Source organism: Giraffa tippelskirchi, chromosome 4 (genome assembly GCF_054371585.1).
Source record: "Giraffa tippelskirchi isolate mGirTip1 chromosome 4, T2T-mGirTip1v1.2.pri, whole genome shotgun sequence".
NCBI lineage: Eukaryota > Metazoa > Chordata > Mammalia > Artiodactyla > Giraffidae > Giraffa > Giraffa tippelskirchi.
In genome coordinates, this window is record NC_137278.1 from 58444756 (window position 1) to 58466073 (window position 21318).

At 42.2% G+C, this 21318-nt stretch overlaps 1 protein-coding gene and 1 long non-coding RNA gene across 8 annotated transcripts in view; one reads left to right on the top strand and one right to left on the bottom strand.

Moving 5' to 3' along the window:
- Positions 1-535: 535 nt before the first annotated feature.
- LOC145546363 (uncharacterized) lies at positions 536-16421 on the bottom strand. The gene is made up of 3 exons (XR_014082788.1): positions 15937-16421; positions 6253-6480; positions 536-5386 (listed from the first exon to the last, which is right to left on the bottom strand). It is a non-coding gene; the product is annotated as an uncharacterized LOC145546363 (long non-coding RNA).
- The window catches only part of LOC145546358 (E3 SUMO-protein ligase RanBP2-like), a 57005-nt gene continuing 40260 nt past the window's right edge, over positions 4574-21318 (top strand). For 6 of the 7 annotated variants that reach the window (XR_014082779.1, XM_081592955.1, XM_081592950.1 and 3 more), the window contains exons 1-4: positions 4574-4734; positions 17446-17513; positions 18926-19037; positions 19512-19664. Coding sequence is in view for 6 of the 7 variants with exons in the window: in XM_081592955.1 (XP_081449081.1) it covers positions 4663-4734; positions 17446-17513; positions 18926-19037; positions 19512-19664 (405 nt within the window). In the remaining variant the exon portion in view is untranslated. The remainder of the gene's footprint in view (positions 4735-17445; positions 17514-18925; positions 19038-19511; positions 19665-21318) is intronic. The other variant, XM_081592954.1, reaches the window with a different exon arrangement.

Genomic DNA, 21318 nt, shown 5'->3' on the forward strand with positions numbered 1-21318 from the left:
AAAAAAAAGTCAAACAGCCTCTGTGTTCACAGAGTATCTTCCTTGAGGTGACACCATGTTACTTAATCCTGACACCTGCCCAGGGCTGTGATGTCAAGGAGGCCCTTTGAGGTTCCATGGCAATTTAATGGAGAAGGGGTAGTGCTGGAGCAATGGACATCCAGATACAGAAAAAAGGCTCCTGACAAAAGCCTTCCACTTACTGAAAAGATGAACTCAAAGTGGGTCATATGTCTAAATATAAAGTGTGAGACAAAAGAAAACCTTTGTGACCAGGGCTCATGAGTTCTTATGCCACAGAAAAAGCATGATTCAGAAAACAAAAGAATTGACAAGCTGCACTTTATCAAAATCAAAAACTGTCTCCTTAGTGGAAGATGCTGCTGAGTTATAATGAAATAACAAACTACAGACTGGGAGGAAATGTTCCCCAATCACATGTCTGAAAGAACTTGCAGTCAGAATACCTCAAGTCCTCTCAAAACTCAGCAGTCGATGAAACAGACAACAGTCGATGCAAATTCAATAATCAACATAAGAAGAACAAAAGAAATTTTATTCGAGCCAAACTGAGGATTGTAACCTGGGAAGCTGATTCTCAGAAGCCCTGAGAACTGTCCCACCTGTTAGACGTCTATTCAGTTCGGTACAGTCACTCAGTTGTGTCCGACTCTTTAAGACCCCATGGACTGCAGCATGCCAGGCCTCCCTGTCCATCACCAACTCCCAGAGTTTACTCAAACTCATATCCACTGAGTTGGTGATGCCATCCAACCATCTCATTCTCTGTCGTCCCCTTCTCCACCCACCTTCAATCCTTTCCCAGCATCAGTATCTTTTCAAATGAGTCAGCTCTGCATCAGGTGGCCAAAGTAGTGGAGTTTCAGCTTCAACATCAGTCCTTCCAATTAATATTCAGGACTGATTTCCTTTAGGATGGAATGGTTGGAACTCTAGGCAGTCCAAGGGACTCTCAAGAGTCTTCTCCAACCCCACAGTTCAAAAGCATCAATTCTTCGGCACTCCACTTTCCTTATAGTCCAAATCTCACATCCAAACATGACTACTGGAAAAACCATAGCCTTGACTAGATGGACCTTTCTTGGCAAAGTAATGTCTCTGCTTTTTAATATGCTGTCTAGGTTGGTCGTAACTTTTCTTCCAAGGAGTAACCATTTTTTTAATTTCATAGCTGCAGTCATCCTCAGTGATTTTGGAGCCCAAGAAAATAAAGTCTGTCAGTTTCCCTCTCTATTTGCCATGAAGTGATGGAACCGGATGCCATGATCTTAGTTTTCTGAATGTTGAGCTTTAAGCCAACTTTTTCACTCTCCTCTTTGACTTTCATCACGAGGCTCCTTAGTTCTTCACTTTCTGCCATAAGGGTGGTGTCATCTGCGTATCTGAGATTATTGATATTTCTCCCGGCAGTCTTGATTCCCGCTTGTGCTTCATCCAGCCCAGGGTTTCTCATGATGTACTCTGCATAGAAGTTAAATAAGCAGGGTGACAGTATACAGCCTTGATGTACTCCTTTTCCTACTTGGAACCACTCTGTTGTTCCATGTCCACTTCTAACTGTTGCTTCCTCACCTGCATACAGATTTCTCAAGAGGCAGGTCAGGTGGTCTGGTATTCCCATCTCTTGAAGAATTATCCACTGTTTGTTGTGATCCGCTTAGTCAATAAAGCAGGAATCGATGTTTTTCTGGAACTCTCTTGCTTTTTCTATGATCTAGCGGATGTTGGCCATTTGATCTCTGGTTCCTCTGCCTTTTCTAAAACCAGCTTGAACATCTGGAAGTTCACAGTTCATGTATTGTTGAAGCCTGACTTGGAGAATGTTGAGCATTACTTTACTAGCATGTGAGATGAGGTCAATTGTGTGGTAGTTTGACCATTCTTTGGCATTGCCCTTCTTTGGGATTGGAATGAAAACTGACCTTTTCCAGTCCTGTGGCCACTGCTGAGTTTTCCAAATTTGCTGGCATATTGAGTGCAGCACTTTCACAGCGTCATCTTTTAGGATTTGAAATAGCTCAACTGGAATTCCATCACTTCCACTAGCTTTGTTTGTAGTGATGCTTCCTATGGCCCACTTGACTTCACATTCCAGAATGTCTGGCTCTAGGTGAGTGATCACCCCATCATGATTATCTGGGTCATGAAGATCATTTTTGTACAGTTCTTCTGTATATTCTTGCCACCGCTTCTTAATATCTTCTGCTTCTGTTAGGTCCATACCATTTCTGTCCTTTATTGTGCCCATCTTTGCATGAAATGTTCCCTTGGTATCTCTAATTTTCTTGAAGCGATCTCTAGTCTTTCTCATTCTATTGTTTTCCTCTATTTCTTTGCACTGATCAATGAGGAAGGCTTTCTTATCTCTCCTTGCTTTTCTTTGGAACTCTGCATTCAAATGGGGATATCTTTCCTTTTCTCCTTTGCTTTTCGCTTCTCTTCTTTTCACAGCTATTTGTAAGGCCTCCTCAGATAGCCATTTTGCTTTTTTGCCATTTCTTTTTCTTGGGGATGGTCTTGATCCCTGTCTCCTGTACAATGTCACGAACCTCTCTCCATAGTTCATCAGGACTAGGTCCATCAGATCTAGTCCCTTAAATCTATTTGTCACTTCCACTGTATAATCATAAGGGGTTTGATTTAGGTCATACCTGAATGGTCTAGTGGTTTTCCCTACTTTTTTCAACTTAAGTCTTAATTTGGCAATAACGAGTTCATAAGCTGAGCCACAGTCAGCTCCCAGTCTCGTTTTTCCTGACTGTATAGAGGTTCTCCATCTTTGGCTGCAAAGAATATAATCAATCTGATTTCAGTGTTGACCATCTATTGATGTCCACGTGTAATCAATCTCTTGGGTTGTTGGAAGAGGGTGTTTGCTACGACCAGTGCATTCTCTTGGCAAAACTATTAACCTTTGCCCTGCTTCATTATGTACTCCAAGGCCAAATTTGCCTGTTACTCCAGTTCTCTCTTGACTTCCTACTTTTGCATTCCACATTTTCAAGACAAAGGATCGTAAATCAAAATGACTTACTGACATTTCACATAAAGTTAATGGAGAAAACTCAGCCCAGGTGAGCAGGTCACCACAACCCCCTGCGGAGGTGGGAAGGAGCACTATTCTTTTAATAAGTTATGTTGCTAGCTCAGAAAAAAGTGAAAGAAAAACCCTCTACTTTGGAGCAGGCACTCCCATCTTTGAGGGGGTCCAGTTAACATGTAATGCACACTGCTCATTAGGGAGGGAAAGAGAAAGCCTGCTCATTAGGGAGGGAGAGAGAAAGCCAAGAGTGACACATAGAACTTTATGTTTAAAGTTTCTTATCCTGGCTTATGACATTTTCTTATCAGCCAGTGTTTTACCTGATTAATCTTGAGTCCTCAACTTCTAAATTGAACTGACAGGCATCTGGCATCGATCAAAGGCATCCATTGCTAATCAAAATCAAGGGTTTTTTCATCTCAAGTCCCTCTGTGCTTTTCCCCTTTCACTTACTCCTTTTCAGTATATTCAACTAAAACAGATTAAGGTAGTAATTTTATGTGCTTGCCAAGGTATGCTTGGCAAGGTTGCTTTACTGTTCACACCCTCTGTTTCCTATCTGTCCACCTGAGTATAAGAACAAATAACAGTACCTTCACTAAGCTGTTCGGAGAATAAGTCAGTACATGTGATGTTGACTGCAGGCCACAGGCCTTGCCCAGATTTAAGACTAAAAGCCCAGAGTCAGCGACAGGAGCTTACCCATCTGAAGCGAGGTCCTGGAGTAACATCCCCAGGTGTGTAGAAGGACATAGGGGCAGGCTCGCTCCCTTGGGGAAAGGGAGACGACTTGACCTCCTGTTGGCTCATTATTTACCAAGGAAAACAGCAGAGGGACTCGCCCCTCACCATCCCTTAGATTAGCTAACATTAGCTGGGGCCTGGGCCAAGTACCCTCCCAGACCAGCCACCCTTATTCACATCCAACAAACCTGAAACAAAACACACCATGCTGGTTTCCCTCTTCATAAAGGAAATAATTGCTCACTGTAGAAAATTTGGAAAAATGGAAAAATCAAAAAGGATAGCCTGTAAGAGGCCAGATTAGTTCTAAGTGTTGAATAAAACTATTTTAAAAGGATAAAAAGTATCCATAACCATAAATCCTGACCTCCCTGTATACACAGGATGTGATCTTTTTACTAGTGAAAACATTTTCTCCAACTTGTCTTAAAACTACGCCCGAAAAATTCAAATTCCAAAAGAGCGCTTAGATGCAGCCGACTGGCGCCGCGGCGTGACGTCAGCACCGGGAACAGTCCGTCCGGCTCGAGAGCCTGCGGGCGAGTTATTTCCGGACACAGCTGCTACCGGCTCGTGTCATCTTTACGGACCTTCAACCGCGTCACACACCCCCGCGAGCTTCGCATTCCCGCGCTGCGCAAGCGCACTCAGCTCCGCGCGCCGGCGCCCGCGGGTCTGCGCGGCGCACAGGATTGACGCAACCCTCACGCATGCACGCACCCACGCAGGCGCGTCGCCCTCTCGCCGGCGACGGCGCTGCGTCACGGACCTTCGGGCGGCGCGCTCACGAGACGACGGCGGCCGCTGCGGCCTCGGCGCTGGCGTTCGTTACCCGGAGCCCAGTCGGCGGCACGATGAGGCGCAGCAAGGCCGACGTGGAGCGATACATCGCTTCGGTGCAGGGCTCTGCCCCGTCACCCCGGGAGGTGAGCGGGCCGGGGCCATGGCCTTCGGGCGGGCCCGCGGCGGCGGCGCCATGGCTCCCGCTGAGGCGCGGCCGGCCGGCGGCGGGCGGGGGACGGGGAGGTGGCGGGCGGGCGTTGGCGCTCTCTGTTTCTCTTCTTCCTCTTTCGTTTCCTGCTCTTCGTTCCCGGCGCTCGGGCGGCCTGAGCTCCACGCCGACGCGCAGCCGCCCCGCCGCCTCTCTCTCACCGCTTTGGAAACTGCTTTCCGGGCATTTTGTTTTTCAACGGAGTCCCGGGGGTTCTGAATTTCCTTCCGGGCCTTGTTTCTGGGGTAGACTCTGTGGCCTTCCGACGACGCCTCTCGGGGTACTTTGCCATCTCCGGGGTAGACAGCGAACTGGGTGCCCAGCGGATCCCGCGGACCTTGATGCCAGGGGGTGGGCGGAGGGGGCGCCGTACCCGGAGTCGCTGCCCAGGGCCGAGTCGCAGCTCCGCCAAGCACGCGCTGTGGGATTCGAGACAACTGCCGCTTGTTTCATTACTAGGTTGGGAGTTGATAGGAGTTTTTAGGATGGGCCATGATAAACATTTAGGGCAGTGCTTGGCACGTGGTAAGCTCTCAGTAGATGTGGCTGTTACAGGGACAGTCATTCCAAGTGTTCTGGGTCGGAGCCTGTGCGAATAAAGATGTATGAGGAAATTAAAAACAAAAGCAGCGGACAGTCAGGATTGTAACGGCACCGTAATAGAGTCTTGGTTACCACATACTAGGCATGCATTATTTTACTTTGTGCTCCCGACAACCCTATGGCTGTTGGGACCTGGGGAAATTAAAGATACTTTTCCGGGGGCACGTGGTAGCTCAGCAGGATTTTGGCCGTGGGTGTGATTTCGTTTCTTTTAGGAGTATGGAGTGGGTTACAGCCTGTGCCTCTGAGGGAGGGCAATAGGTGCCAACCTTCAGATTGTAACTTCCAGCTGCTGACATAGCTGTGAATACAAATGCACCTACCTACCAGAGTCAAAAACAGAAGCTCACTAAACATTCTCTGCCCCTGAAACTGATGTGGCCGGTTTTTTTTTTTTTTCTCTTTTAAAGCAAGTTCAACGCTTTCAAGAAGTTTTTAGCGGGGACCCTGGCTCTCCAAAGCGTAAAAACAACTGTCTAGACAGGAATTAGAATGTTCTTTGAACTAGGGAACTTTTCCATCAATAAAGAAGAGTGGGCACAAAACTTTAAGGATTGGTTATTATTGTCACCTCTTTTACATTTATAAAGAGTATTATAATCAAATGTTTTTCCTCAGACAAGGAGAAATCGTTGACTTTTGAACCTGGGGACTTCAGCGGGATATTGATTAGCAAGTGCAGTAGATAACTTTGGGTCCCAGATAAAGACCTAAAAGAGGTGCTTTAATCATAATGGAAATGTTTAAAATGATAATTCAAGGAGTTAACGTCCTTTATCTAGCTATAGTTGGACCATATATTCTGGGAGACAACCCAAAGGTAGGTCCCTGAAATTTAGCAGCCGGATACCTGGATCTCAAGGGTGTAGACCAGGAGGAAAGGCTTCTGGTGGCAGGAGGAGGGGGTTAGGGGACAGCCACTGGGGGACCGATTCCACTTCCTGCAGGAGAAGCGCTTCTGCTGTGGTTGGAGTCATAGTTGTTGTACAAGCTGAAGGATAGCTAATGAACATCAGGAGAAAACTTTGATAGTCAGTGCCCTGGAGAGACACTGCAGGACAAGGTCCTAGGTGGACTTCTAAAGAAGCAGAGAGTAAAAAGAATCCTCAGATTCAGTTGTTTAAGATCTGGTGCTAAAATAGCAAAGTTTTTATTTTTTTGGTTGTTTCAGTTGCTTCGTAGGGCTTCCCTTGTAACTTATTAAAGAGTCTGCCTGCAATGCAGGAGACTGGGGTTTGATTCCTTTGTTGAGAGGATCCCCTGGAGAAGGAAATGGCAACCCACTCCAGTATTCTTGCCTGGAGAATCCCATGGACAGAGGAGCCTGACAGGCTACAGTCTCTGGGGTCACAGGTGTTGGACAAGACTGAACAACTACGCACACACACTAAAATAGCAAGACACTGAGGGAGGCCTCAGATGCAGAGTTGATAAAGACTTGCTTCTCAGGTGGTCCTGGGGTGGATCTCCCGGAATCAGGGATGGGTGTTCAGAGTAGGAAGGTTCCATGCCCTCGGGATCCTGATTAGCCTCAAGAAATGAACTATGAAACTTTTAAATTAGACTTTTACTGGAGTATATTAGGTCTTCCTGGCTTCCCAGGTAGATCAGTGGTAAAGAATCCACCTGCCAGTGCAGGAGACTCAGGCTTGATCCCTGTGTTGGGAAGATCCCATGGAGAAGGAAATGACTACCCGTTCCAGTATTTCCTGGGAAATCCCATGGACAGAGAAGCCTGGTGGGCTACAGTCCATGGAATCCAAAGAGTTGGACATGACTTAGCAACTGAAACAACAAAATAAACAAAAACTTTGGAACACATGACGGTAATGCTGTAATCGTGGGTGTAAGTGAAATGACAAAACATGGTGCTTTGGACGGGTTGGGAGGGAGATGGTGGAGGGAACAGAGAAGTGGCTGTGAAGAGTATAAAAAGATTAGGGTGTATGTGCTCGGTACCCAGTTGCGCAGAGACTGGCCATGTTGGAACAGACCAGTTTTCTGGGTTGTCCAAATTCTAAGTGCTGTGATGGGTCCATAGTCATATGTCTTCCTAGGCTTCCACTCATGTCTTTACTTCGTCTTTTGTTTTGCTGTTTTCTACTCCTTTACACCCGCTTTGGATTTTGTGAGGACTTTGCAGGTGGTGCAGTTGATAAAGAATCTGCCTGCCGATACCGGAGGTGCAGGTTCCATCCCTGAGTCGGGAATATCCTCTATAGGAGGAAATGGCAGCCCACTCCAGTATCATTGCCTGGAAAATTCCATGGGCAGAGGAACCTGGCGGGCTGCAGTCCATGGGGTCTCAAGGAGTTGGACAAGACTGAGCACACACAACCAACACCTGCTTTTGCTTTTATTGAAAATATCACTTAACTTCATTTTTTTTTCCCAGATGGCTTCTATTTAGTTTCCTTAGTTTTCTATCTAGTTGACTTTTTACTCCACACCCCCAATTTCCTGCTTCTCAGAGGCAGCTTGACAGCGCTTGGTTATTTGTTCTACCTTAAACATCTGTATGTCATACTTCTGAGTAATATACATATTGCAGTTGCCATGGGTTTGAACAGCACAGATCCACTTACATGAAGATTTTTTGTGTGTTTTTTTCAATGACTACATAGAGTAGTGCTATGGGATCCACAGTTGGCTGAAGATGAGGATGTGGAAGCTTGGATATGGAGGAGCCAGGGATCTGGAGGGAGAGAGAGAGAGAGAGTGTGTGTGTGTGTGTGTGTACAGGGGGTCGACTGTAAGTATCCGTAGATTTTCAACTGTGCAGAGGGTCAGTGCCCCTCACCCTTGCTTTGTTGATCTACTTTTCCCCATTTTAAACCCTTTCTACTGACAAAAAATGTCTTTATGTAATCTTTAGTTGGGTTGTCAAATCTAGGTTTGAAATAATTTTTTTCTCAATTTTGAGAGCATTGCTGCATATTTGCAGTGTACTGTTGGAGGTTACATGTGATTCTTGTTCTTGATAGCCTATAGATTTTCTGGAAGTTTTCTTTGAGTTGACAAACTTAATTTCCTTCACTTCTGGAACATCTTGTATTTCATTGAGCATTTTTTCTTTCTCTCCTCTCTCTCCCTCTTTTTTTTCTGTTATCATTCTGATGTTCTTATTGACTGAAAGTTGGTTTTGGTTTGGTCATCCACATTTTTCTCTCTCCTTTGTTTCTTCCGTTGTATTTTTTGATAGATTTCCTTTAACCTAACCTTCCAAGAGAACAGGATTAGGAACTCACTGTTGGGTACCTCGACTTTACTTGTCCTCTCTGTAACGCTTGCGTTCACCCTTGTCAGGAATTCACAGATTTGGAGCCTATCAGTTTATAACAAACCCATTAGCTTCACCTTTTTGTAGAGAGTGTATGTGAGGGGGGAGTCCGTTATAAGGTGTAAGTCTGTGTAAGGTGAAGGGCAGTGTGGCGTCTGTCGAGTCTTCAATGTTCCTGTTTTCAGCCCCACATCAGTTGATGCTTAGCAGCTTAAGTGAATTCAGGTATTTGCTCTTAGTGGTGTAAAGTGTCATGGAAAGCAGCACTGAGGGGACTGGATTGTCCTGCTATGTAGCATTGGCTGTGCTCCTTACTGGCTGTGTATACTTCAACAAGATACTTAACCTACTGAACCTCAGTTCCCTGTAAAATGAGACTGGAGACAAATGATCAGGCTTCCTCCAAATTTCATGATTGTGTGTGTTAGTCTTTAATAACTGTTGTTTAGTTATCTAAAGATAATCCTCTTTTAGTGAGATGTGCTGTGCTTAGTCGCTCAGTCATGTCCGATTCTTTGCAACCCCATGGACTGCGGCTCATCAGGCTCCTCTCTCCATGGGGATTCTCCAGGCAAGAATACCGGAGGGGGTTGCCGTGCCTCCTCCAGGGAATCTTCCCAACCCAGGAATTGAACCCAGGTCTCCCACACTGCAGGCAGATTCTTTACCATCTGAGCCACCACCAAGTCATCCTATGTCGCCCCTTCTCCTCCTGTCCTCAGTCTTTCCCAGCATCAGGGTCTTTTCCAATGAGTTGGCTCTTCACATCCAGTGGCCAAAGTATTGGAGCTTCAGCTTCAGCGTCAGTACTTCCGATGAATATTCAGGGTTGATTTCCTTCAGGATTGAATTGTTTGAGCTCCTTGCTGTCTGAGGGACTCTCAAGAGTCTTCTCCAACGTGACAGTTCAAAAGCATCAATTCTTTGGCCTTCAGCCTTCTTTATGGTCTAGTTTCCCTGACAGTTCAGTTGGTAAAGAATCCACCTGCAATTCAGGAGACCCCAGTTCGATTCCTGCGTGGGGAAGATCTGCTGGAGAAGGGATGGTCTACCCACTCCCAGTAGTCTTGGGCTTCCCTTGTGGCTCAGCTGGTAAAGAATCCACCTGCAATGAGGGAGACCTGGGTTCGATCCCTGGGTTGGGAAGATCCCCTGGAGAAGGGAAGGGCTGCCCACTCCAGTATTCTGGCCTGGAGAATTCCACGGACTGAATAGTCCATGGGGTTGCAAAGAGTTGGACATGACTGAGTGACTTTCACTTTCACTTTTCTCCTATATGTACATGACTACTGGAAAAAAGCCATAGCTTTGATTATGCTGACCTTTGTCAGCAAAGTGATGTCTCTGCTTTGTAATACGCTATCTAGGTTTGTCATAATTTTTCTTCCAAGGAGCAAGCGTCTTAATTTCATGGCTACAGTCACCATCTGCAGTGATTTTGGAGCCCAAGAAAATAAAGTCTGTCACTGTTTCCATTTTTTTCCCCCCATCTATTTGCCATGAAGTTATGGGACAGATGCCATGATCTTCGTTTTTTGAATGTTGAGTTTTAAGCCAACTTTTTCACTCTCCTCTTTCACTTTCATCAAGAGGCTCTTTAGTTCTTCTTCACTTTCTGCCATATGGGTGGTGTCATCCACATATCTGAGGTTATTGATATTTCTCCCAGCAGTCTTGATCCCAGCTTGTGATTCATCCAACCCAGCATTTCACATGATGTACTCTGCATATAAGTTAAATAAGCAGGGTGACAGTGTACAGCCTTGACGTACTCCTTTCCCAGTTTTGAACCAGTCAGCTGTTTGATGTCCGATTCTAACTGTTGTTTCTTAATCTGCATACAGGTTTCTCAGGAGGCAGGTAAGGTGGTCTGGTATTCCCACTCTTTAAGAATTTTTCACAGTTGGTTGTGATCAGCACAGATTTCAGCGTAGTCAATGAAGCAGATGTTTTTCTGGAATTCTCTTACTTTTTCTGTGATCCATCATATTTTGGCAATTTCACCTCTGGTTCCCCTCTGCCTTTTCTAAATCCAGCTTGTACATCTGGAAGTTCTCAGTTCACATACTGGTGGAGCGTAGCTTGAAAGATTTTGAGCACTACGTTGCTAGCATGTGAGATGAGCGCAATTGTGTTGTAGTTTGAGCATTCTTTGGCATTGCCTTTCTTTGGGATTGGAATGAAAACTGACCTTTTCCAGTCCTGTGGCCACTGCTGAGTTTTCCAAATTTGCTGGCATATTGATTGCAGCACTTTCACAGCATCATCTTTTAGGATTTGAAATAGCTCAGCTGGATTTCTATCACCTGCAGTAGCTTTGTTCGTCGTACTACTTCTTAAGGCCCACTTGACTTCACATTCCAGGATGTCTGACTCCAGGTTAGTGATCGCACCATTGTGGTTATCTGGGTCATTTTTGTTTGTTTGTTTCAGTTCAGTTCAGTCGCTCAATCGTGTCTGACTCTTTGCAACCCCATGATCCGCAGCACGCCAGGCCTCCCTGTCCATCACCACCTGCCGGAGTCTACCCAAACCCATGTCCATTGCGTTGGTGATGCCATCCAACCATCTCATCCTGTGTCATCCCCTTCTCCTCCTACCCTCAGTCTTTCCCAGCATCAGGGAAAGATTTTTTTGTATAGTTCTGTGTATTCTTGCCAGCTCTTCTTAATATCTTCTGCTTCTGTTAGATTCATACCGTGTCTTTCCTTTATTGAGCCCATCTTTGCATGAAATGTTCCCTTGATGTCTCTAATTTTCTTGAAGAGATCTCTAGTCTTTCCCATTCTGTTGTTTTCCTCTGTTTCTTTGCATTGATCACCGATGAAGGCTTTCTTATCTCCTTGCTTTTCTTTGGAACTGCATTCAGATGGGTATATCTTTCCTTTCCTCCTTTGCCTTTGCTTCTCTTCTTTTCTCAGCTATTTGTGAGGCCTCCTCAAAACAGCAATTTTGCCTTGTTGCATTCTTTTTCTTGGGGATGGTTTTGATCACTGTCTTGTTCAGCAGTACGAACCTCCATCCATAGTTCTTCAGACATACTGTCAGATCGGATCCCTTGAATCTATTTGTCACCTTTTTTTTAACTGTTTGTCACTTCTACTGTATAATCATAAGGGATTTGATTTTGGTCCTACCTGAAAGGCCTAGTGGTTTTTCCTACTCTCTTCAATTTAAGTATGAATTTTGCAATAACAAGCACGGGATCTCAGCCACTTAGGTTAATCTACTGTCTGTATAGACCACATTTTGTTTATCCCTTTATCTATTGAAGGACACTTGAGTTGTTTCTGCTTTTTGGCTATTGTGGGTAATGCTGCTGTGAACATGGGTGTGCAGATATCTATTTGAGGTTTTGTTTTTAACTCTTGACTTTGTATCCATGAGTAGAATTGCTGGATTGTAATCCGTGTTTAGCTTTAGATAAATTGCAAACTGTTGTCCATAGTGGCTGCACCATTTTATATCTCCATCAGCAGTGTAAGAGGATTTCAATTTCTCTTCATTCTTTTTCTTTTTTTTTATTTTTAAAATTAATAGCCATCTTGGTAGGGGTTTTTTATTGTGGCTTTGATTTGCATTTTCCTGATTACTAATAATGTTGAGCATCTTTTCATGGCGTATTGGTCATTTGCATATCTTCTTTAGGGCAGTAGCTCCCTAAGCCCTTTGCTTTGGGCTTTCTAATTGAATATTTGTCTGTTATTGAGTTGTAGAAATACTTTATATATTTTGGATATAGTTTCCAAATGTTTTTTCTCATTCTATAAGTTGTCCTTGCACTTTTTTTTTTGTAATGTCAGTTGATGCAGAAAGTTTTTAATTTTAATGAATCTCATTTTGTTTGTTGTTTCTTATGTTTTTGGTGCTATATCTGAAAGTACATTGCCAAATTTGAGCTAATGGAGATTTAACCCTGTTTTCTTCTGAGAGTTTTGTGGATTTTAGTTCTTGATGTTGACACATTTTGAGTTAATTTGTATACATGGTGTGAGGAAGGGGGTGCGATTTCATTCTTTTGCACGTGGAAAATCAATTGTATCATCACCGTCTATTGAACAGACTGTTCTTTTTCCATTGAATAGACCTTGGCTTGCTTGTCAGAAATTAATTGTCCATAGCTTTATGGGTTTGTTTCTGAACTCTCAATTTTGTTTTGTTGGTGTATGTGTCTCTCCTTAGTTCAGTGGCATATTGTTTTGATTGCTGTAGTCTTGTAGTAAGTTTTCATTGGGGAAGTGGTATGTCTTTCAACTTTGTTCTATTTCAAGAGTGTGTTTAGGGCCCCTTATAATACCATATGAATTTGAGAATTGACCTTTCTATTGCTTCAAAAAAGGCTGTTGGAATTCTCATGGCATTGTGTTGAATCTGTAGATTCCTTTGGATGGTATTCACCCATTGGTAATATTAGGTCATCCTATTCATGAACACACCTTTCCATTTATTTAGGTCTTTAATTCCTTTCATCACTGTTTAAATTTATCAGCATACAGGTTTTTTGCCTCCTTGGGTAACTTTACTGTCAGGTATTTGATTCTTTCACAAGCTTTTGTGACTGGAATTGCTTTATCAATTCACTGTTCTGCTTGTTCAGCACAGCTGACTGTTGTGTGCTAATCTTGTGTCCTGCAGTGTTGCTGGATTAGCTTTTTAGCTATAGTAGTTTTCTTGTGAAGTTTTTGGGACTTTATATAGGATTGCATCATCTATGGATATTGATAGTTTTGCTGCTTCCTTTCAATTCAGTTTTGTTTTGTTTTTTGTAATTTCTTTCCTGTCTGAAATTGTTCTGATGAAAATTTGCAACTCAGTGTTGAATAGAAGCGCTGAAAGCCATTCCTGATCTTAAGGGGAAAGCCTTTAATCTTTCATCATTGAGTGTGGTGTTGCTATTGTTGTTTAGTCATTAAGTCATGTCTGACTCTTTTGTGACCCTATGGACTGTAGCCTGCCAGAAATCCCCTACAGAAGTCCCTCTGTCCATGGGATTTCCCAGGCAAGGATACTGTAGTAGGTTGCCATTTCTTTCTCCATTGGATCTTCCCGACCCAGATATTGAACCTGAATCTCCTGCTTAGCAGGCAGATTCTTTACCACTGGCACCACCTGGGAAGCCCTGAGCATGATGTTATCTGTGAGCTTTTCATTAATGACCTTTATCATGTTGAGGATATTTTTGCTTTCTGAAAGAATCAGTTTTCTGAGCAGTTTTATCGTGAATGAATGTTGGATTATGTCACATACTGTTTTTCTTTTGATGGCACTTGACATGGTCTTGCAGTTTATTTCCTTTGCTCTTTTAATGTGATGTATTATAGTTAACTCATTGTCTTGTATGAAATCTACCTTGCATTCTGGGACAAAAATCCCTGTTGGTTATGGTGTATGATTTTAAGAAAGAAAAAAAAAATAGTTTTAATGTGTTCTTGGTTCATTTTGCTGAGGGTACTTTGTGGAAAATTAGAGTTAAATTTTTTTTTAGCAGACTTAGAACAGTTCTAGGTTCAGAGCAAAATTGTAATGAAGGTAGTTTTCCCACATTCGTCCTGCCTGCCCCAGTGTCAACATTTCCCACAGAATAGAACACTTGTTACAGTTGACGAACTTAAAATATTTTCATCCAAAATCCACGGTTTACCTTAGGGTTCACTCCTGGTGGTGTACAATTGTGGGTTTTGACAAATGTATAAGGACATGTATTCATTGTTATTGTGTCACACATAGTAGCTTTGCTGCCCTAAAGATCCTCTGTGTTTCGCTGTTCATACCTTCTTCCCTGCAGGCCCAGGCTACCACTAATGTTTTTACTGTCTACATAGTTTTGCCTTTTCCAAAATGTAATATAGTTGGAATCCTAAGAATGTAGCCTTTTCGGATTGGTTGAAGTTTCCTTCATGTCTCTTTATAGCTTCATTGCCATCTGAAACACCACCTGTTGCGGCTCTGTTGTCCTGCCTAGATGGGATTCTTAGAAGCATTCACTCAGAACCTCACTGATGTTCTGTTTGACTAGGTTGCTCCTCAGGCAAACTCATGCCCCCATTGTCTGAACCGTGGTTCCTTTTGTTCTGAGGAGGCTTGTTAAGGAAACAACCATTATCATTAGAGTAAGACCAATCTGTCTCATGAACATCTAAACCCAGTTTACATTGAATGCAGATGTAAATGCAGTTCTGTTACTGAGTGAATGATCCAATGGTAGGTGAGTTCTCTATAAGGATAGCAAGACATGACATCAGCAAGACATGACCAAAGGTGAGTTCTTTCAATGTTTGATTGCCTAAAGCCAGTATGGTAACTTTTCTGATAACCTTGGCTTAAAACGAAAAAGATCAAAAGGATTGGGAGAACCTACTTTCAGGGTCTTTAAACCTAGTGAAAATCAGATAAAATGAGTTTTTCCTGTTTGCTTCACTGGAATTTTCACTCTCTACTCAGCTTGGTTTACGATATACTTGTGTGATGCTCTGATAGGTGTACTGGACCCAACCGCCCATGGTGTACAGGGGAGGTGAGAGGCACTGGGGGCCCTCCACTCGCTCTGCTTTTCATATCTGTTCCTGTGCCAGACATGAGTCACGCACACTCTACCAGGAGCTCTTCCTCAGTTGATCTCAGACGCACTTTCCCTAGCTATTCTTTGACTAGGTTAGTGAGAATCTTGGTCATGAATTCATACATGTCTCTGATTAGATAACGAAGCGTTGGCTGCCTCAAGAGAATCATAGTTACTCTGCCATTTATTTAACTTCATTGAATTTCTTCACTCTGACATGGAATGTACTGGGCAGAAACCATATGATATCAGTACCTACTGTTGCCTTTGTTTAAATTAAACAGACTCCTCAGGGCTGCCCCAGTTGGAGAGTTGCATTCTGGTTTTAGTCACTAGTTTTAGACCATAGCATGCACGGGGTAGACAAAGTAAAGTTGAAGAGCTAGGCAGATGCCATGTCATGCTAGTCTCTGGTGAGAAATAGGGATATTTTCAAAGTGTAATGGAAGCCAAAAAAGGATTTACAGTTTTAAATACACAGTGTCGTTTGTGTTATGTTTTGACAAATTAACTTTGAGAGGGAGACAGAAATAGCCATGTCAGTCATCCCACAGAGAGGTGATAGCAGGCTGGGACTTTGACAGTAGCAGTAGAGATGTAGAAAAGTGTGGATTGAGGTAACCTAGAAGGTAGAACTAACACATCTTGATCATTTGCACAGAAGTTTAGAGCTCAGGAGAATCAAAGACACATACCTGAGAGGGTAGTCCTCAGTGAGATGGATTATATATCCCAGGTTAGACACTCTGAGATAGAAGAGGGGTTGGAGAGGGAACGACCACCATGGTAGAAGTGAAGTGAGGAGAACCTGTGTTCGTTGAAGACATGAGAAGAGTGTTTCAGGAAGATGGGTGCCATTCAGGAGTGTCTTCTGTAGAGTTCATAAAAAGGAGAAAATGGAAATACTTAGTAGTAAACAGTGGAGAGGTGTTCAATTTTTGTAGTTCACCTGCCCCAGGTAACCACTTCTGCACATTAATCAGGTTTCTAGTCAAATATCCCTCTTCCCGAGACCTTTCCTGACAAGCCTGTCTCTTTCCCATTGTATAAAATATGTGATGCCTTGTCTGTGCGCCTCCACCCTCAGCAGCTAAGGGAGGAGAAACTCCCAGCTAGATAGGCACTGTTAGGGTGCCTGTGCTTTGTGGGATAAGTACTGATTGTAGCTTTGTCAAAATGCGGTGTTCTATAGAGAACTGATGAGGTGCTGTAAGAGCATTCTGTCCTGCCTCCATGGAGATTACTGTCTGCTTGTCACCCTTCCTGAAGTGCAAGCTTCCTACTTGAAGACAGACTTTGTTTATTGCTGATTCCCCAGCACTCAGAATGGTGCCTGGAGACTAGTAGGCACAGCAACATCTAACATCCATATTTTTTAGAAATAAAATCAGTAAATGAAAACATTGCTTTTTTTACATAATGCATTGATTTTTATTTTTCTGTGTCCTTCTATCATTTTCAAAATAAGATGTTTGATGCTCTGTACTTTATCATGTGTATATGACATCATCTGGTGTGCTCCAGCATTCTGGACTTTGGAGCCTGTAGACATAAAAGAACCAGGATGTAGGCTTGGATTATTATCAGGAGAATTAATACCAGGAGAGGCAGATTTTATTTCTACCTCTCTTAACTCCTTGAGTGTAAGATAATGATCTGTGGAGAGGTCAGTAACTGGACCTGGAAGCCCCATTGCCTCAGTGGCTCTGCAGACTTTGTTAGTCTTCCTCCATGAAGGCGTGCACATGGCAGGAGAAGTGAGGTCTCTCTCTGGTGTACTTCTTCTCCGCCAGGAAAGTGGGCTCTGTCTGTTTACTTATCTGTAAAATGAGGGGAACACCACACAGTTCCTAAGGTTTCTTGCTGATATATAAATTCTTAATTTCTGGTGTCATTTTATCTTGTTTTTCTTAAATTTGTTTGTTGTTTCATGAGAATTAGGTGTAGTTGCATGATTTCAGAACATGTATGCATTTCTACAGGTAGTTTGTACCTTTTAAGTGCTAGGCTGCTTGTGTGCTCAGTCTTGTCCAACTCTTTGTGACCCCATGAACTGTAGCCCACCAGCCTCTTCTGTCCATGGGATTTTTTTCAGTCAAGAACACTGAGTGGGTGTTAACATTGCTACAACAGATTTTAGTTCTTGTGAAAAATATGCAAAATTCAAAGTATGAAGAATAAAATAATTCTTAATTTTTTTTTAGAAGTCAATGAAAGGATTCTATTTTGCAAAGCTGTATTATGAAGCTAAAGAATATGATCTTGCTAAAAAGTAAGTATCAAACTGTCAACTTGCCTTAAGTCTAAAACCAGGGCCTTTTCTTACGTTCTTCTTTGAAATGGATAGAAATGATGTTTTAGCAGTTCTTCCTAAGTATATCCTGGAAATGAGGGATTCAACCCTCAGATTGATGGTGAGGACAAGAGTGGATTATGTGAAGATTGAGTCTAGAATGATGCTTTCTACATGCTTGCTGCTTGTCCCTACCTTGGGCAAGAAATCATCTGGCATTAAACTTTCTCTAGAGATTGTCCTGGGTTAGAATAAAAGAGAACCATGCTTACATCTTGATTTCTTCCTGGTTAGCTATCTGCTACTTTCATCAGCTAGAAAATAGCAGTGAGTACAAGATTAAACTAATTCCTGGGCAGAAGAATAGCTTGTGTCAGAGATAATGTTAGTTGACTACTAGTGAGTGATCCTCCAAGGCCAAGAAGGTTGGTGATCTGATCTCCTGATTTTCAGTAGCTTAAAGCTGGAAATGAAGAAGGAGGTAAGCTATTGAAGGCATTGATGGGAAGATGAAAATTTTGGTAAGAAAATGTTAGCACCTTTATTGACCTAGCAGCTGTAGTTCTTTACTTTATAAAATGACACTTTTTCCTCCAGTGTTGATCTTTGGTCTGATTTTTCCTGTGATAACGTTCACTGGGCCTAGAAGATGCTTGTTTATAGTCAAGTCATCTGCATTTGGTGGTGTACTGAGTGACTCCTGTGCAGTCCCCTTAGATGTTATTATTTAAAAGATGAACAGATTATCTTAGTGGTTGTTTGGGAATTAGTGCTCTTTAGTATTTTGCATTATGATAACTTAAAGATTTACTGTAATCACTTTGTAATTTCTCTGCAAAACTTTTTAGTGCTTTACCAAAGTGTAATAGAAAAAAAGGTAACTTACGTGTTCATTTCTTATGAGTGGGTAGCACCGGGGAAAACTTTTGGTGAATGTAGTGTTTAATGACAAAGGGAGTCTGTCCTTGACTTTGTATGTGTGTGTGTCTAGGTGCTGTCAACTGTGTGTGTAGATGGTGCTATTGACTTTGTGTGTGTGTCTAGGTGCTATCGACTTTGTGTATGTGTAGGTGCGTGTGTATGGGGCTGTTGACTTTGTGTGTGTTTGTGTATCTGTAGGTGCTATTGACTTTATGTCTAGGTGCAGTCGACTGTGTGTGTGTGTGTGTGTGTGTGTGTGTGTGTGTGTGTGTGTCTAGGTGCTGTCTGTTTCTTCCTGTGGATGCTTCTGAATTGTCTGCATACTCTGCTCTAAGTAAATAGTGGTGTTCAACAGAGCACAGTAGAAATTAGTTTAGTGGTTGCTTAGCATAAGATATTCTCTCTGCATTTAAACACAATTCTAAATGTGATATTTTAAAGATTGTTTTTATATTATTATTTCTGAACAGATACATATCTACATATATTAATGTGCAAGAAAGGGATCCCAAAGCTCACAGATTTCTCGGTCTTCTTTACGAAGTGGAGGAAAACATAGAGAAAGCTGTTGAATGTTACAAGGTAAACTGTATAAGGTTAGAGCATAACCACACACACATAATGTCCAGGTTAATTTATGTAGTAAATAACTCAGGTATGTTTTATGGATGTCTTGGAAACAAGCACTCATATCATCATACTATTAAGCAAAACAGCTTGAAACAGATTTTAAAATATCTGGCCCAAAGAGTGCTGTCTTTTGTCATGGAGAGGTTAGCACTTGGAAAAGTATATGAACACTTGTAAATTTTAAGTTTACCATGGTGAGAAGTGCATGATTTCTTTCCTCCCCTCCTTCCTTTTCTTTTTTGCTTTTACCAAATAAAAAAATTTTTATTCATTTTCGAAAAACTTGCAGACAGTTTAATTTTAACAACTTTGAAATAACGTGTTATCATTTATAAATAGAGTTTGTAATGGAGTGCTTGTTAGTTTTGTGTATGAGTGTACAGACTTTAGGAATCCTACTAATTTCTTAATTGTTTTTGGTATCAGCGTTCAGTGGAATTAAACCCAACACAGAAAGATCTTGTGTTGAAGATTGCAGAATTGCTCTGTAAAAATGATGTTACTGATGGAAGAGCTAAATACTGGGTTGAACGAGCAGCTAAACTTTTTCCAGGAAGTCCTGCAATTTATAAACTAAAGGTAAAAAACTAAAGAAAACAAAGCATATAATAAAAGCAGTTGGAGAAAACGTGAAGACACAGCTATTACTAGTACTTAGAGTTTAAATGACTTAAGTAGTAAGCTATAAACTGGTGTGTGTGGGGGAATGGGGATCCTAGGGGTATAGACCTTTAGTTGTATATAAGTCTGGGGGTGTGACATATAAGAGCTGTGACCATCGGCAATAGTACTGCAGTGTGCAGAGTAATTGTCGCTGTGGAGGTGATGGCCATTCCACAGTGTATGAGGTATCACAGTGTGCTGTTTCACTAGGAACCAGTTTGCTTTCCAAGTGGCATTTCATCTACATTTACAGTGATTACTGTTTTAGGGATTTTACTGTTCCTTAGCTATTAGTAGATGGTGAAGCTGAGATTTATTATAAATTGAGCTCTGTCTGGTATAAAACTTTCGCTTCATTGGGTGAAAATTACGCAGAAGGTGACAGTTGTAAAGAACCATTATATAAATTTGGGAAGGACTCTGTTATAGGATAGTGAGGTCTTCAAGAAGAAGTTAAAAGTTTCTCTAGTGTGTTATAGGTGACTACTAAAAATGATAGAAATTTGTTGCTAATGTATTAACTGGCTTTGCATGTTATTCTTTACTGAGTGAAATATATTTTACTAGGAGACTTTTTGGAGAAAGACTTTCCAAAATGTGCTAGACAAACAGATTTTTAACTGTAATTTTAATTGTCTGTTGGTTCCCCCTGCTGTGCAGCTTATTCGATCTTGGTTCCCCAACCAGGGATTGAAACCAGGGCCCCTGCAGGAAGAGTGCTGAGTCCTAACCACTGGACTTTCGGGGAATTCTCATATATATTGTTTTTTAAAAGACCCCCATCCCTCATTTATACGTGTTTCCAATAGAATTTTTAAATGTTTTTTATTGAAATAATTATAGATTTTTCTCAGGAAGTTGCTGAGGTTGTACAGAGAGGGCCTGAGTGTGCTCCATCCAATCAGAAACACAGAATTTCCCCCAAAAGTAAATGGTTCAATGGTGGTTCCATCTTGATGTGACTGTCGAACAGTCACCGCAGGGTTTGGCATGAGTGCAGTACACGTGGAGTCCTTGTTCCACCTGTCACGTGTAGACATGCATATCCAGCACTGCATCACCATAGGGGTGTCTTTCATGCCTCTGTTTCTGTGGTCACATCCACCTCTCCTTCCCATCATCCTTAGCTTCTGCCAACTGGTAATTTGTTCTCTGTCTTTATAGTTTGTAACTAAAAAATGTCATATGAATAGAAAACAGGCATCGTGTGACCTTTTGCAGTTGGCTCTTCATTCTGCATGGTGCTCTTGAGACCTTTCAAGTTGTGTGTGTCAGGATAGGTTCCTTCCTTTTTGCTGAGTAGTATGTCCTCATATGGGTGTGTTCCACCATTGAACCATTTACTTTGGGGGGAAATTCTTTGTTTCCAATTTTTAGCTATTACACATCAGGTAATATTACACAGTTGTGTACAGATTTTTAAATCAAAAGTAAAAGCCCTGGAGATAAATACTAGTAACATTATTTTTTTTTTCTCCCTGCGATAAGCACCTGGGTTTTAAGTATTAATCAAAAATGTTGTTTCATAGTGCAGATTTCTTTCCCTTACTAGTATCTTTGTTTTGTACCT